Here is a 17,472-nt window from a genome sequence, read left to right on the forward strand (position 1 = left end):
CAATGAAGCCTTGCTATGCTCTGATGTTCGTCCAACAAATCCTAATTTTGTCAAGGGATCATGTCCCAACCTATGATTGGATTGAGAACACAATGACACACACAAAGTACAATAGAAATTGGGGTTGGGTAATACAAGATCAGAGTTTAAGACAGGATCAGCAAAGTATTTTGGTGCGGAACGAGATGAAGTGGAGGAAGGAGAAGGCTGCTGCCTAATTCATTTTCTGGTCGATGCCCTTCCATCTGCTCCTGCCTAATGTAGGATGATTGTCTTCAATCACTTCAATACTCTAAACATCACTGCTGGTTTTACACAGTTGTACGAATGTAGGGAGGGGATGACCTACCTTGGCCCCAATGATGCTTTGCCGCTAGTTGCAGAATGTTCTTATGTCTATCCCTCAAATCCTAAATTACTGCTGTTTTGCATTATAGAATGTTATAGTGAGCCCAAGATTTTAAAGTAGCGCAAATATTTTCAAGGTTGCCAGATTTTATGCTGATACAGAACTTCATATATACTCAAATTTAGTACAAGTTATTATGCATTTTATACTGACGAGCTTTCCTAGAGCTTCTTATGTACTCGGTTTAAGTTATGCATTTACGGTTTTTAATGCTTGCGATTTTGTGTATGGTTCATTCCAGGAACTTTCGGAGGTCCCCCATGTGTATGATCGCTTGGTATTGATGGTATGCCCTCAATTTATATGCCTATTACTGGCAGCATAATCCAATACATTTGTATGGATATTTATCTTACCTTTTAATGTTTGGCCTTTTGAGTCTATGAATGTCAATTTAGGTGATAGATGGGCTACCTGCTGAATTTGTACTGGGGAGAGGTGGAAAACCTCCAGCCAAAGAAATGATGGAGTCAATGCCATACACACAGTCTCTGTTAGCTGATTGCAGAGCAGTGGGTTATCATGCAAAGGCTGCACCTCCAACCGTTACAATGCCCCGGCTAAAAGTATGACTTATTTTACATAGGGATATTTATTCGTACAAATGCCAAATGCTGAGCAATCTTTAGCGTATATTTTTTTCAGGCAATGGTGTCAGGGGCAATTGGAGGTTTTCTAGATGTAGCACTTAACTTCAATACTCAAGCTTTCTTGGATGACAATCTTCTTGGTTAGAACCTCTTGCTACCTTTTCTCCCTATTTCTATGTCTTGCTAGCCCAACTTTGTATGCCAAATTAGTAATAAGGAATTTCTTATAAGTGTACTTTTCTATTTATCACAGATCAGCTTCATACGGTTGGTTATAAGTTAGTGATGTTGGGAGATGAAACATGGATCAAATTGTTCCCAACACTGTTCTACAGACAAGATGGAGTGAGCAGTTTTTATGTAAGTCCTGTCTCATGCTTCACCTGCTTTTCTAACGACGAGATTTGATGATAATTGATTATTGGAGGATAACATCATAAACTTTAAATGCTGATAAGTTTGGTTTCCATCGTCTGAAGCACCGATTTAACAATTACTTTACAACAAATAATCAATTCATCCCTGTGTTTTTTTTCAGAACAAATAAAAATGTATACTGAAGTTAGTAACTGATAGACCAAATTTCGACATTTGAAATTTTAGGTGCTTGGCATCTCCTTGCCATCTGTCGGGCTACTTTTCTCTGCTGAACATATGACACTCTTTAAGGAGTGTATCGACTACTTTCCCTTTGCGTACAGATATTCGGATATTAGGCACTTGATCATTTGATTTGCTGCTTAATTTGTGCTCATAACAGTGGTTTATTTGTTCTTTATAGCGTGGTCCGTTATGTGTTGAACTTACTTTAATGATTTGTAACTATATTGCAGGTTAAAGATACGGTTGAGGTTGATTTCAATGTTTCCCGCCATCTGGAATCTGAACTTGCTGCAAAAGACTGGGATGCACTGGTACAGTTTTACTTTTTAGTGATGCTTCTGTGCATGTTCGCTTATTTTATCATTTGTGACAGATAATGCTATCTCATTCTCTGGATTCCAACCATGTAGTCCAAGTGCCCAGCTAATGTTTGTTATGGTCGATGTCTAACTTTCTTTACTTGCATTAGTTTTTTTGTTTGTCTGATAAGGTTAACTACAATCCTTTAGGCTGATACTGAGAAATTCCTTTATTTGACATTTTCAGATTCTTCACTATTTAGGTTTAGATCATGTTGGCCATATAGGCGGCCGCCAGAGGTATATTCCATATCAGTTTCATGTATTTTTGTTTGAGCAATGTGTAGTTTGAATTCAAGTTTGAAATGACAGCAATTTGATGACCCCAAAGCTGAAGGAGATGGATGATGTTATTAGAAGGATCCATGCTGCAGTTAAGAGCATTCAGGATAATTCACACAGAACACTTTTGGTATGCGATCCTTTCATTTCTACAAAATACAAATCTGCTTTTCTAGTAGCATAGATTTAATGTTGCGTAGAAGTTTACTCCAACATCTGCAGGAGATTGCTTCGAGAATCCATTAGTAATAGTGATTACTCAGATGTGTGTCTTAACAAATTCTGCTTTCTGATGCCTTTCTCACTTATGATATTTAATGACTTCTATGCGTGCAGGGGTTGCAACTCAATTTTGCATCTTGCATCCAAATCTTCCAAGTTGCATTAAAAATGCTTGGACATACAATATTTTCCCGTTACTTTAAGTTCAGTAGTGTGTACACTTCGCTGGAGAACTGAATATTTGATAATTAAACATAAATAGAACTGTAGGTAAGGATCTATAGGGTCTATGTACAACCAAAAATTAGTGGGTGTGAAAACAAGATAGTCCACCAAAAAACATGAATTGCCAAGCTGCCACATCTGAAAAGATAAAGGTTCTACACTATTTCTCATAAGGATTTTTGCTCTGTCCCTACATTTCAGGTTGTGGTCAGTGATCATGGAATGACTGAAGTTGGTAATCATGGAGGATCTTCTTACGAAGAAACTGACTCCCTTACCCTTTTTATAGGACACAGTGTTGAGAGCTCATATTGTTCACCTTATGAACAGAAAGAAGCACTTCAAGTATGATATATACCTCTCTCAGCTTTATCCTTTCGAAGCTCTAGTTCAGTTTGTAGTATACTTGTGAGTTTTGATAGGAATTTTGGCAGTCTGATTTTTTTCGTATAAAACTTTCCTTGGCAATCAAGCTGAAGAAAGCAGTAATATCTGTTGGATAGTGTTTCAAGATGCCAACACGCAACTCTGACCAGTGACCTTTTTTTTGCCAGGTTGACCTTGCCCCAACTCTAGCTCTTCTCTTTGGAATACCGATTCCCAAAAACAATATAGGTGTCTTGCTTCCGGAGCTTTTTAATTCTTTGACAGGTGAATATGTGTACCTTCTTTCTCAAATGTATTGCGCATCTGGAAGTAGAAGTAGATGTTTTATGCTTGTAGACAATATTGATTTTGATAGTTTTAAGTTCCTCTTGGATGTATAAGTGCATGCCTTTTCTTATTGTTACGTTCTCAATTACATCATAATATTGTGATTGTGAACAAATTACACTATTAAGTACTCTCAGCTATCAGCTCTGAAATGGTGTGTGCATCTTGTCTCAGATGAGCAAAAACTGCGCACCCTAGAACTGAACTCGTGGCAAATCTTAAGATTGTTACAAGAACAGAGACCTGCTTTCTGCTCTGAAGATTGTGTTGATTCAAAGGATGACTTTGGAGCTGATACGCTTCCTGAATCTATTGAGGAGAAGTTGTGCCGTTTGCTTTCTAAGGCTTTTGCTTCTCATCGATCCTCACTTCTTCATCGGGATTCTAATTTCCTGTGAGTTTATGGTCCTAAGTTCCTAAAAATTTATGAATATGATCACCCACCAACATTTAAAAGAACTCTGCTGTTCCAGGTCCGTTGAAGCAGCTGGGCTCTTTGGGACTGCTGTGGACTCCTACTCTGGCTTCTTAAGACATGCGAGTGAGTGGTTGTCTCACAGAGCGACCGATGTAATCTTACTACCTTTGCAGTGTTATAATTTTATACCCTACTTTGCAGTTGCCTTTATTCTGAATGACTTATCTCCTTTCACTGTTTATATTTGCAGAAACCACTCTATTTGCTTGTCTCTGCAATCTCCTTGATGATTATTTCATGTTTTTCTCTTGCCGGGATTATCTCTTGCATATTTAAGGGGAAGTCACAAATTCAATCTGAACACCATTCTGAGTTGGATTTGGATAAACATTGGCACCTTGATGAGGTTTTCATTCTAATGGGGATTTTGCTCTATGTTGCCAGCCTTGGTTCAAGCTCTTTTGTTGAAGAAGAGCAGTATATATGGCACTTTCTCACTTCTACTCTCTATTTAATATTTCTCATCAAGACTGTTCAATCGATGCTGAAAGGATCAAACTCAACTGCAGTCCATAGATCGGAAACAAAGACATTTCACAAAAATAACTCCTCTTATCTTGCCAGCTATAAGCTAACCCCAGGACAGCAAGATGGATGCAAGTTATATACTGTCCTTATTGTTCTTGTTGCTGGGAGAATTCTAAGAGCTTGGTATCAAGGAGGGATTAACTGGGTTCACTTTCCTGACATTTCAAAGATATTGAATCAGTCGGACTCTTCTATTGTGAAGTCTCTGCAGAGTATCTCAGTTTTTGTGGTTGTGGTATTGTATTCAGTCTCACTCATGTTACTGAGAACAAGAAGAATGCTTGTTATAGGGCTATGGCTGAGCCACCTTTCGTGTGGGCTTTTAGTTATGCTGCATATCTGGAAAAGTCAGGTCGATACTTCGGTACCGATCAACCATAGCACGACATCAATAGCTCAGATATTCTATGTCATCGCAAGTATTTCAGTAACTTGTGCTTTTCTTTTATCTCCATGGATATTTCCAACACATTCTAAAGAAGCAGAACCAATATCCTCCTCCGGCTCCAATCCTGAAAAGGCGCATGGCCTCAATCATTCAGTGTTCTTGACTGGAGTAACATATACAATGTTCTGGTGCCTTCTTCAATTGCTTCTGCAACAACCCATAAATGCAATCCCTGTTTTGCTTATTCTCTTGCAAATAATCTCGAGTGTGATTTATTTTTCTCTGGAGGAATCATTGCATAGGCAATGGGTACAGGTTAGTTTACTAAAATATTCTTTATAATCTCTGTTCGACCACCATGGTATCTTTTCTCCAGATTCATGGAATCATGGGAAGTGCTTATTTTCACTGGCTAACAATTGGGCAATGCATGGTGTAGGTTGTTGCGATGCAATTCTTGGGAATGACCGGCCACTTTGGTCTTGGGAACACCAATAGCCTCGCCAGCATCGATGTTGCTGGAGCTTTCATTGTAAGTTCAACATAAAACTCTCTGAAGAAGTGTTTCTTCTCTCAATTTCTTTCAGATTTAACCCTCTAATTTTAACAGGGCATTTCAAGCTACTCCACGGTCCTTTCTGGGGTGCTGATGTTCATCATTACGTATGGGTCGCCTCTGCTGCTATACCTCGGGATGGTGGTTCATATGTCGGTGAAAGATAGTACTGATATCTCCACTCCACAGCAATGGAGCAGCGTCTTGAACAGAATGATCGCACTTCCCTGCTTGCTCCCTCTGCTCATCAATTCTATTGCCCTGACTTCATACACCATTGTCCTGCTGCTCATGAGGAACCACTTGTTTGTCTGGAGCGTATTCTCGCCAAAGTAAGTGCTCAATGGAATCTTTACAAGCATAATGTTTAGTTACTTCACAATTTAACCGCTCAATGGAAGGGCCGGCGTCAGAATGTTTTCACTGTTTGTGAATTGTGATGGTTATTGTGGATACATGTTTTACCTGCTCCAGCATATAAATCGTTTCCCTATGCTTACATCTGGTTTGTTACTGTTATCTGACGAACTTCATCCCCCACTGGGAACAGATACCTCTACGTCTGCGCGGCGACGGTGTGCACATATGCTGGAGTGTTGATCATAGCCATGACCGGAGCTTACACCTGCGCCGTGTTCTCGTTCAGGACGAGGAACCATAGAGACAAATCCGTAGGTCAGATTGACGGTTAGGGTTTCCTTAATTAGCAGGCATTGTTAGAGAAGGAAAAATAGTAGTAGTAGCATCGTCTTGGTCACAGATTTTTTTCGACAAATCTTACTTTGTCTCTGAAGAGTGTAAACGACGCGCTTTCCCCTGGTATAATCGACACTCTTTTTTAGACCAATCTTTTGTTTTGTTCCCACATTTTTAGACCAATCTTTTTGTTTTGTTCCTACATTTCTACCGTATTTAGGCACCAACAGTATAATCAGAAATCCATATATTATTATTTCAATTCACAACCAAAAGAATGTGTATACATACAAAGAGCCAATGTACACTCTCCTACTACCAAACAAGCACAGAAAACACATAATAATAAACACGTATTGCAGCAGCAACGTTGAATTCTTGCCCAGCTCAGCTCAAACCAGCATGGCTCCAACTGCGAGGATCACTGCGAACAACTCAGGCACATGAGCACCGTCTCTCCAGGCAGAGCTGGGCGCCACCTGCGGCCTCGTCTGCCCCTGGCTCTGGCTCGTTGGTGGCACCGCCAAGGTGGTTCCCGCCGGCGGCGACTCGGGCGCCACTGGGGCTGCAAATTTGACAGAATCATCAGTGGCAATCAACAGCGACATAAGAAGAGAAAGTTGGTGGGGCGAGTTGAGTTTCTTACGCAGCGGGGGCATGGCGGGAGAGGCCGAGGCCGCGACGGGGCCCGGAGCCGGAGCCGGGAGCTGCGCCGACGCATCTGCAGTTCATCGCCAACTCCGATCGTCAGTGGAAACCTCATCTCACACGAAACTATAGCAGTCCGATGGGGCAGGATGAACGTACCTTTGCATTGAAGCGGGACGGCCATGGAGTTGCATGCCCTGGGCAGGGTGACGGCGAGCGTCCGGTTGATCGGGACGCCGCCGAGCGGCACGCTGCCGGTGAGGAGGAGGCACGCGCAGCCCGTGCTGGCGTTCACCAGTGCCGACAGGGACCGGCAGCAGCCCACCGTCGGCGACGAGCTGTTGCCGTTGGTGATGTAGCTGAGGCACGGCGTGAAGCTGGAGACGAGCGACGCCGTGCACGACGGCGCCGCCGGCGCGGCCTGCCCCGACGCCGGCGCCGGCAAGGCCAGGGCCAGCAGCACGGCCGCGGACACGGCGAGCGCGAGCAGCTTGGTGGCCATCGATCAATCTCAGTCACGACTCGCGTGTTTTTGGAGGGAAGATCAAGAGCGTGGATCGATGTGGCTGTGGCGGGATGCATCGTCTGTTGGCCGCGTGCGATTATATATACGTGCAGACTGCAGAGGCGTGTCAGGCTGGTGGTGCTGGATCAGAGGGTAGCTGCACCAGTGTAGCTACCGTAACTAACCGTCATCTGTTTTCTAAACCGTTTCTTTTCAGGAAAAGTAGTGAGGTGTCCGTCCATGGTTGAGATCATCCGTCCGGTAGGAGGATTAGGAAGGGCCCGTCACCAACAAATGCTGTGCTTTGGTCTCGTTGACCGTCCATGCATGACACCAGAAATGGGTATACCAGTTGAAATATATGCCTTATTTTTGACCAAAAGTAAGGGCAAAGCACAACAAGGAGCGAGGAACTTGCCTTTACGCTCGAACAAAAAATGACCGGCGAATGGGCAACAAAATCAAGTGGGTCCCGCGCAAAATCGCCCGGAAACCCCACTATAAGAAATATGTCAACTTGTGACCTTGACTATTGGTCACTGAAAGGTCATGGTTTTTCATTTGTGACCTTTTTGTGACAAAAAGAGAAGGTCAAAAGCTGAGGGTCATTAACTGACTATAGCGACCTTCTTTGTGAGAAGGTCGTGGACATTTACGACCAAAATATTCCTACTGTGGCGTTTTGGTCACTAGCAACCTCCTCAGGCCACGTAGGCATCCAGCGTGGCAAGCTGATGTGGCACAAGATTCAGCCCGGTCCAATTAGGTGTTTTACATGGGCCGAGCTCATTAATTCAACCTATTTGTGTTTTTTTTGTTTGTCAATTTTTGGTTGGGTTCATGGGACAAGCCCAATATTACAGCCTTTTTATTGTTGGGTTATGGCCTTTTTGTCTAAACGAATTTAGTTTTTCTTTTTTTTCCCAAAAGAAGGGTCCACTAGTCAGATGGGTCCCAGGTCCCAGTTGTCATCATCAGTTGGCTCCTTTTCAGGCACAGTACACAGGAAACAATTTTGCACATATATATTGTTAAGAAATTTTCATAATTTTGCTGTCAAAGCAGCATGTACATAGGAATACAATTTTGCTATCAAAGCAACATTTCAAACATACATCTTCATGACATCATACATAAAAACCAGCAATAAAAAGATTACAATATGCCATTTGGCTCAAATCACATAACATATGACATCCAGGTTCCAGCAACGAAAAAAGATAACCACCACATCATACCATCTGCACATTCAAAGAGAACAAACTATATGTCAAAAGAGAACTGAGCAGAAAATTGTCAATAAAAGAAAGAAGATAATATACTCTGTAATTACTACAGATTTGCTCACTGGATACACACACACACTTTGCATATACAGATTTGCTCCCCGCAAAAACAATTCTGAACAGTTGGCTATAATTCTTTTGAACCACGGTAATGCAATTCATGCTGCTTAAAAATGTGAAGCGAAATTGACAACAGGCATAACAGTAGGAAAAACTTATAGCATAGATGTTCAAGACAACATAACAAGCTTGAACTGATGTTTAGCAGCAGCCAAGCTTCAGCCATACAAAGTGTATGCAGTACTAAAAGAAGTAGTAAGAACAAAGAATAGATGACATGTTTCTCAAAAAAGAAAAATGAACAGACAACATGACTGATTTGGGTTAGAGGCTGCAATGGGAGCACATCTTCAACTCCTCTTTTTGAGTAAAAACTGACAAAGAACAACCTAACAGCTGAGCTGAGTGCCAGCAGTAAACGAACACTAGCTAACAGAATTGTAAACAGACTATCACCAGCCTTCCATCAGACCAACACATGATGATTAAGATTGCACAATTTGTAACCTATTCCTGACCCAGAAAAATAATGCTTGAATCCTGGACACAAAAGATTCAACCAAGCTCTATTGGCCAACATGGTGAAAGCCAATGGAACAAGAAGTACTGCTTGCCAGTTTTTGATAGAAAGAAGTTTACATTTCAGCAATAGGAGCAAGGTGTGTACTGAACATGAAACATCAAAATATTGCGTCAGAGAGAGGGGGGCTACCAAATTGAGCTGCTCTTTCATCCATGGTGGCGTCCTTGCATCCATGTAGCTGCTGCTGCTGCTAACCTTGAAGATGCAGCTCCTCGTTCTGTTGCTGTACCAAACGAACCTTGCCACGTGGCCGCGTCCTGCAGATGCCACATTGACCCAATTAGCAACAGCTAAACTGTCAGTTGAATGGAGAACACTTTGATGCACCACTGGCATGGCATAAACCAGAGCACTGGTCCAAGTTCAAGCCGATAAATCGGAGTGCTACCGAAGGAAGACATCAAACAGTGAGTTGTGCTACTTGATCATTCAGATCAGCAAGATCTATCTTCCGTTTGAGCATAATGTTTCAGCATTTAGATCAATAATTTCAGCATTCAGATCAATAGCGCCGACACAAACACACAAACATCATGGTTCAGGGATCAAGAACTCTGAAAAAACTACACAAGCATCCTACTACTAGGCTACTATTAACGGAATGGCATGGATTCGCAATGGGATGAACTTCAAAATTGCATGGTGAACTAATCAGATCGCATTGCGGATGCAGGGGAGAATTCGAGGGAAGAAAACCTGAGCAGGGCAGGGAAGGTGCGGACGAGGGGCATCCCGCCCATGGTGTCTCTCCCTAGCCTGCGCCGGCTCCAAGGGGCACCCCGCCCATGGTGTCCCGGTGCTCGAGCGAGGACGACGTCCTGGATCTGGGAGGGAGAGAACACGATGTGAGGAAGTGAGGGAGGGTTGTGAGGAGGAGGAGGGGGAGGAGATTGAGTGGAGGGACGCACCTGAGCCCGCTGTCTACGACGCCATGGCTGCCATGCTCGATCTGCGGCATAGCCGAGGCTCGGAGGGAGGGCGCGGTCGATCTGGTCGATGCGTGCCGGATCTGTTCTGAGGGGAGGATGGAGCGGAGGTGACGGGGTCGCGGTGGTGTGCTGGGAGCAGCAGATCGTCGGGATCGGCCGAGGAGCACGCCGACGACGCACTTCCTGGTGTCGAGGGCGACGCGGTTGTAGTGGTCGACGATGCTGAGCAGCACCAGCGGGTGCACCACCACCTTCTCGAACTGGGCCTCGAGGAGAGGAGGTGGTGCCCGTCGATGGTGGGGATGGGGGGCGACAGCGGCGGCGGCGTCCATCTCCGTCTGGATCGCGCGCGTGTTGGTGCGGGGAGGGGAGGGGAGTTGGCTCGCGAGATTTGGTCGCGAGGGGGCGACTCAGACAGGAGGGGTGGTGGAAGGGAGGATGGCCGGTGCTGGGGGCGATGAGGAGGTCGTCGGCGGTGGGTATGGGGGAGGCCGGCGGCGGGGTTGGGATGGAAGAGAGAGGAAGGTCGGGCAGAGGGGAGAGGGGGATTTGGGATGAGGTTGCGGCGGCGAGGAGCTGAGGGAGGAGAGGTGGACGGGTGCGGGTTAGGGTTTGGGCTGCGGATGGATGGCTAGATGGAGAGGTGGAGAGTTGGACGAATGGATGGGCGGCCATGTCATCGATCCGTGTGACAACCAAACCAACCAATAAGAATAGAGCACATATAATTGTGTTTTTTCTTTTGTTTTTCTTCTACTTTTACACATGAAAAAATCAAAAAAATGGTCTCACATTGTGCACAAGTTTGTATCTTGAATGAGAAACAATGTTGACTACGGAATTTTTCATTTTCTTTGCATGAAAAATTCATTTTTCATTTTCCGAGTGCCCAAAATGGGTTTTTTTTGTGAAGGACCTATCAAATAAGTGTTGCAAAATTGGACCAAATAAATTTTATAAAATACTAGGCCATATATAATGCACAATTGACAAAATGGTTGGGTGAAAAAAGTTTTGATCCACCTCTGGTGAAAAAGACAAACTGTCGTCGATTCAGTTGGAAATAGGTCAAATTTGAACTGCAGCTGCCACATAGTTTGCTCTTTATTTTTTTTTAAAATCATTTCTAGGTAAATAAGTATCTATTTAATCATAAAAACACCAAAAAAATTGCAAGATTCAACCACTAGCTAGGAACGGTCAAGCCAGCCGTTTTGACCGCATTTTGAAACGGGCATAAAAAATTCAAAAAAAATCAAAAAATTGGAAAACCTTCGCATTGTGTCATTATATGTGACCAAGTTTCCAGGAAAAATAATAAACTTGTAATACGGTAATTATTTTAAAAAAGTGTTCTCAGAAATGAGCTATCATGCTTGAAGATTCATGACTTTCAAGCCAAATGATCAATCTTATGGCCACATTCATGGCATAGTTTGTTCAAATGATCTCATATTGTGCACAAGGGTACATCTTGGAATTCCAAACAATGTTGCCTAAGGAAGTTTTAATTTTCTTTGCACGAAAAATTCATTTTTCATTTTCCGAGTGCCCAAAAGGAGGTTTTTTTGTGAAGGAACTACCAAATAATTGTTGCAAAAATGGACCAAATAAATTTTATAAAATACTAGGCCATATATAATGCACAATTGACAAAATGGTTGGGTGAAAAAAGTTTTGATCCACCTCTGGTGAAAAAGACAAACTGTCGTTGATTCAGTTGGAAACAGGTCAAATTTGAACTGCAGCTGCCTCATAGTTTGCTCTTTATTTTTTCCAAAAATCATTTCTAGGTAAATAAGTATCTATTTAATCATAGAAACACCAAAAAAATTGCAAGATTCAACCACTAGCTAGGAACGGTCAAGCCAGCCGTTTTGACCGCATTTTGAAACGGGCATAAAAAATTCAAAAAAAAGCAAAAAATTGGAAAACCTTCGCATTGTGTCATTATATGTGACCAATTTTCCAGGAAAAATAATAAACTTGTAATACGGTAATTATTTTAAAAAAGTATTCTCAGAAATGAGCTATCATGGGTGAAGATTCATGACTTTCAAGCCAAATGATCAATCTTATGGCCACATTCATGGCATAGTTTGTTCAAATGATCTCATATTGTGCACAAGGGTACATCTTGGAATTCCAAACAATGTTGCCTAAGGAAGTTTTCATTTTCTTTGCACGGAAAATTCATTTTTGATTTTTTGAGTGCCCAAAAGGAGGTTTTTTTGTGAAGAAACTACCAAATAATTGTTGCAAAAATGGACCAAATAAATTTTATAAAATACTAGGCCATATATAATGCACAATTGACAAAATGGTTGGGTGAAAAAAGTTTTGATCCACCTCTGGTGAAAAAGACAAACTGTCGTCGATTCAGTTGGAAACGGGTCAAATTTGAACTGCAGCTGCCTCATAGTTTGCTCTTTATTTTTTCCAAAAATCATTTCTAGGTAAATAAGTATCTATTTAATCAAAAATACATGGTTTGATGGCGAGACATCGAGGTTTGGACGGTGGCTGAGGGCCCCAACTCTAGAGCGCGTAAGCTCGCATGCCCGCCGCATGGTCACCGCGTGACTGTGGCGTTGCCATGTGTTCTGGGCGGCCTAGGCATGTCTAGTGGGTTGGGCACTCCCCAGGTAGGTGCTAGGAAGAAAATCACAACATAAGATTCTCATGAAGAGACCGATCGATGCTCAAACATGAATAAGCAGCCAAGTGTTTGATTTGCGGTACGGGAAATGCACATGGCTAATGGGCGTGAGTTTTGGCTGAGGATGATCAGTTACTAAGAAGACCGTCTTCACAAATTTTCAGCTCAAAAGGAGGAGCCTATGTGGTACTTGCTTTGCAAACTACCACACTGGACATAAATACAAATGTTGAAGCTCGGCTCAAAATAATGAATGGATTGAGCTGGCATTTGGTGGAGGATGGTTATTTGGGCATAGAAAAGCACTGTAGAAAATGGATACTATTTGGACATGCCAAAGTGGTACTTCCTTCACAAACTGTTGTTCTGAACAAATAGGAAAATGAATATTTTTGAACTAGGCAAGGAAGGTTTTTTACATATTTGACGAAGATATGACCCAAAGAATTTATGAGATTTTTTTGAGAATTTTGGGAATGACAGAAATATAGGTTGCTTTACAACCTAGGGCAAAAACTGCCACATGGACATGACACATAGGCAAAACTGATGAGGTGGCGCCTACTCATAGCAACCCACCACAATTTACAAGGCTATGACCATCTATATTGGTCATTAACAACTAGAAATAAGGCAGCGGACTAGCACTGTTTGCTTTGTGACTATTTCGTGTAAGGAAATTACGACCTTTCTGACCAAAACGGTCGCAATGGTTTAGGGTTTGGAGCCCCCCGAACAGCTTTTGACCAATTGGTCTGAAATGGTCATAGATCTATGACCAATTCTTCCAGGGTCACTGACAGAAGGTCACTAGTTGACATATTTCTTGTAGTGCCCGGCGGTCCGGTGGACGCCTCCTTCGTCATCGCGTGGCGCCGCTCTGGCTCGCTGCCTGAGGCCAAATCTGGCTATTTAACCCGGCCGGCGTCCCCCAACCGTAGCTCATCCACCTCCTCCCTCTATGTGCCACCACCCGAGTCCGTCCGCCTCCTCTCCCCTGCTCTCAGTCCCACGCTTTCCGGCATTACCATGGTCCGGCAGAAGATCACCACGTATGCTTGTTGGGGAACGTAGTAATAATTCAAAATTTTCCTACGTGTCACCAAGATCAATCTATGGATATTCTAGCAACAAGAGAGGGAGAGGATGAGCATCTTCATACCTTTGAAGATCGCTAAGCGGAAGCATTACAAGAACGCGGTTGATGGAGTCATACTCGCGGCGATTCAAATCGCGGAAGATCCGATCAAGCGCCAAATGGACGGCGCCTCCGCGTTCAACACACGTACAGCCTGGGGACGTCTCCTCCTTCTTGATCCAGCAAGGGGAGAGGAGAAGTTGAGGGAGAAGTCCAACAGCACGACTAGGGCTGGAATTCGAGCCGAGTCGAGCTAGCTCGGCTCGACTCGCTAGAGATTGTTTCGTTAACGAGCTAGCTCGACTCGACTCGTTATTATAACGAGCTCAAATCCAAGATTGGCTCGACTCGTATAACTCGCGAGCTGGCTCGTTTAGCTTGTTAAGCTCGTTAAATATATGAACATAAAACCCTCATATATTATAAAATGATTATGTATATATTAAACATATATATCACTAAACAATAGTAATTTCCTTGTAACACATGAGTCTCGGCGGTTGGGCCTTCAACGGCTAAGCCTTGTGTTGTGCGCCTGGGACATAGGGTGCTGAGTGACTGATCTTTTTTCGTATTAGGAGTGGCTAATCTTTTGTACCGAGCCTAACGATTTACACGAGTACTCGTGAGATTGGCTCGTTTAACTTGGTCTATAAACGATCTTAAACTAAAGCTTGGCTCGACTAATTATTCTTCGAGTTCGAGTCGATTCGAGCCGAGTCACGAGCTACTCGTTTAGCTCACGAGCTTCGAGCTTTTTTTCCAGCCCTAAGCACGACGGCATGGTGGTGGTGGAGCTCGTGGTTCTCCAGCAGGGCTTCGCCAAGCACTATGGAGGAGGAGGTGTAGGAGGAGGGAGGGCTGCGCCAGGGAAGAGGTGCGGCTGCCCTCCCACCCCTCCACTATATATAGGGGCAAGGGGAGAGGGGGAGGCACCCTAGGGTTTCCCCTAGGGGGCGGCGGCCAAGCAGATTGGATCTCCCTAGGGAAAATCCTAGGGAGACTTGCCCCCCAGCCAAGCAGGTGGAGGATTGCCTCCCAAGCTAGGTGGAGGCGCCCCACCTCCCCAAATAACGTGGGAAAGGGTGTGGGGGGCGCACCACCCCTTAGTGGGCTGGTTTGCCCTTTCCCCTTTGGCCCATGAGGCCCTCCAACACTTGCCGGGGCTCCCGAAACACATTTCGGTCATGCTGGCCATAGCCTGGTACCCCCGGAACACTTCTGGACTCCAACACCCTTCGTCCAATATATCGATCTTCACCGCCAGACCATTCCGGAACTCCTCGTGACGTCCGGGATCACATCCGGGACTCCGAACTACCTTCGGTAACCACATACTATTTCCCATAACAACTCTAGTGTCATCGAACCTTAAGTGTGTAGACCCTACGGGTTCGGGAACCATGCAGACATGACCGAGACGTTCTTCGGCCAATAACCAATAGCGGGATCTGGATACCCATGTTGGCTCCCACATGTTCCACGATGATCTCATCGGATGAACCACGATGTCTGGGATTCAAGCAATCCCGTATACAATTCCCTTTGTCAATTGGTACGTTACTTGCCCGAAATTCGATCGTCGGTATCCCAATGCCTCGTTCAATCTCGTTACCGGCAAGTCACTTTAGTCGTTCCATAATGCATGATCCCGTGACTAACTACTTAGTCACAATGAGCTCATTATGATGATGCATTACCGAGTGGGTCCAGAGATACCTCTCCGTCATATGGAGTGACAAATCCCAGTCTTGATTCATGCCAACCCAACAGACACTTTCGGAGATACCTGTAGTGCACCTTTATAGCCACCCAGTTACGTTGTGACGTTTGGTACACCCAAAGCATTCCTACGGTATCCGGGAGTTGCACAATCTCATGGTCTAAGGAAACGATACTTGACATTAGAAAAGCTCTAGCAAAACGAAGTACACGATCTTGTGCTATGCTTAGGATTGGGTCTTGTCCATCACATCATTCTCCTAATGATGTGATCCCGTTATCAATGACATCCAATGTCCATGGTCAGGAAACCATAACCATCTATTGATCAACGAGCTAGTCAACTAGAGGCTCACTAGGGACATGTTGTGGTCTATGTATTCACACATGTATTACGGTTTCCAGTTAATACAATTATAGCATGAACAATAGACAATTATCATGAACACGGAAATACAATAATAACCATTTTATTATTGCCTCTAGGGCATATTTCGAACAGTCTCCCACTTGCACTAGAGTCAATAATCTAGTTCACATCACTATGTGATTGTAATGAATTCAACACCCATGGGGTTTGATCATATCTCGCTTGTGAGAGAGGTTATTAGTCAACGGGTCTGAACCTTTCAGATCCGTGTGTGCTTTAAAAATCTCTATGTCATCTTGTAGATGCAGCTACCACGCTCTATTTGGAGCTATTCCAAATAACTGTTCTACTATATGAATCTGGTTTATTACTCAGAATCATCCAGATTAGTGTCAAAGTTTGCATCGGCGTAACCCTTTACGACGAACTCTTTTACCACCTCCATAATCGAGAAAATTCCTTAGTCCACTAGTTACTAAGGATAACCTTGACCGTTGTCCTGTGATCCATTCATGGATCACACTTGTACCCCTTGACTGACTCATGGCAAGGCACACTTCAGGTGCGGTACTCAGCATAGCATACTGTAGAGCCTACGTCTAAAGCATAGGGGACGACCTTCGTCCTTTCCCTCTATTCTACCGTGGTCAGGTTTGAGTCTTACTCAATACTCACACCTTTCAACACATCCAAGAACTCCTTCTTTGCCGATCTATTTTGAACTCCTTCAAAATCTTGTCACGGTATGTGTTCGTTTGAAAGTACTATTAAGCGATTTTGATCTATCCTTATAGATCTTGATGCTCAATGTTCAAGTAGCTTAATCCAGGTTTTCCATTGAAAAAACACTTTTCAAATAACCCTATATGCTTTCCAGAAACTCTACATCATTTCTGATCAACAATATGTCAACAACATATACTCATCAGAAATTCTATAGTGCTCCCACTCACTTCTTTGGAAATATAAGTTTCTCATAAACTTTGTATAAACCCAAAATCTTTGATCATCTCATCAAAGCGTATATTCCAACTCCGAGATGCTTACTCCGGTCCTTAGAAGGATTGCTGGAGCTTTGCATACTTGTTAGCATCTTTCAGGATTGTCAAAACCTTCTGGTTGTATCACATACAACCTTTCCTCAAGAAAATCATCGAGGAAACAATGTTTTGACATCCTATCTGCAAGATTTCATAAATAATGTAGTAATTGCTAATATAATTCCAACAGTCTCTTAGCAACGCTACGAGTGAGAAAGTCTCATCATAGTCAACTCCTTGAACTTGTCGGAAAATATCTTAGCGACAAGTCGAGCTTTCTTAATGGTGATACTTACCATCATTGTCCGTCTTCCTTTTAAAATCCATCTGCACCCAACAGCCTTACAACCATCAAGTGGTTCTTCCAAAGTCCATACTTTGTTTTCATACATGGATCCTCTCTCGGATTTTATGGTCTCGAGCCATTCATCTGAATCCAGGCCCACCATCGCTTCTCCATAGATCATAGGTTATAGGTTCAT

General features: G+C 43.4%; 2 protein-coding genes across 3 annotated transcripts in view; one reads left to right on the top strand and one right to left on the bottom strand.

Moving 5' to 3' along the window:
* Positions 1-6,201, top strand: part of LOC119324075 (GPI ethanolamine phosphate transferase 2-like) — a 7,345-nt gene extending 1,144 nt beyond the window's left edge. Inside the window, exons 3-17 of one of the 2 annotated variants that reach the window (XM_037597820.1) lie at positions 651-695; positions 808-975; positions 1,055-1,139; positions 1,253-1,359; positions 1,833-1,913; positions 2,149-2,201; positions 2,274-2,373; positions 2,892-3,035; positions 3,245-3,341; positions 3,579-3,798; positions 3,878-3,974; positions 4,073-5,113; positions 5,238-5,330; positions 5,409-5,686; positions 5,905-6,201. In XM_037597820.1, the coding sequence (XP_037453717.1) occupies positions 651-695; positions 808-975; positions 1,055-1,139; positions 1,253-1,359; positions 1,833-1,913; positions 2,149-2,201; positions 2,274-2,373; positions 2,892-3,035; positions 3,245-3,341; positions 3,579-3,798; positions 3,878-3,974; positions 4,073-5,113; positions 5,238-5,330; positions 5,409-5,686; positions 5,905-6,046 (2,751 nt within the window). In that variant the 3' untranslated portion in view covers positions 6,047-6,201. Of the gene's footprint in view, positions 1-650; positions 696-788; positions 976-1,054; positions 1,140-1,252; positions 1,360-1,832; positions 1,914-2,148; positions 2,202-2,273; positions 2,374-2,891; positions 3,036-3,244; positions 3,342-3,578; positions 3,799-3,877; positions 3,975-4,072; positions 5,114-5,237; positions 5,331-5,408; positions 5,687-5,904 lie in introns of both variants that reach the window. The other variant, XM_037597821.1, reaches the window with a different exon arrangement.
* Positions 6,202-6,282: 81 nt separating this feature from the next.
* On the bottom strand, positions 6,283-7,259 carry LOC119325172 (non-specific lipid transfer protein-like 1). Its single transcript, XM_037598923.1, has 3 exons — positions 6,858-7,259; positions 6,697-6,771; positions 6,283-6,615 (listed from the first exon to the last, which is right to left on the bottom strand). Exons 1-3 carry the CDS (start codon positions 7,198-7,200, stop codon positions 6,443-6,445), a joined length of 591 nt encoding a protein of 196 aa, XP_037454820.1. The 5' UTR covers positions 7,201-7,259; the 3' UTR covers positions 6,283-6,442.
* Between the last annotated feature and the right edge of the window lie 10,213 nt (positions 7,260-17,472).

The sequence above is a fragment of the Triticum dicoccoides genome, chromosome 6B (genome assembly GCF_002162155.2).
Source record: "Triticum dicoccoides isolate Atlit2015 ecotype Zavitan chromosome 6B, WEW_v2.0, whole genome shotgun sequence".
NCBI lineage: Eukaryota > Viridiplantae > Streptophyta > Magnoliopsida > Poales > Poaceae > Triticum > Triticum dicoccoides.

Coding starts and splice junctions, on each gene's coding strand:
- LOC119325172 (XM_037598923.1), bottom strand. CDS start 7,200: ATGGCCACCAAGCTGCTCGCGCTCGCCGTGTCCGCGGCCGTGCTGCTG. Junction 6,772..6,857: donor CGTCCCGCTTCAATGCAAAG/GTACGTTCATCC, acceptor GATGAACTGCAG/ATGCGTCGGCGCAGCTCCCG. Junction 6,616..6,696: donor TCCCGCCATGCCCCCGCTGC/GTAAGAAACTCA, acceptor TCAAATTTGCAG/CCCCAGTGGCGCCCGAGTCG.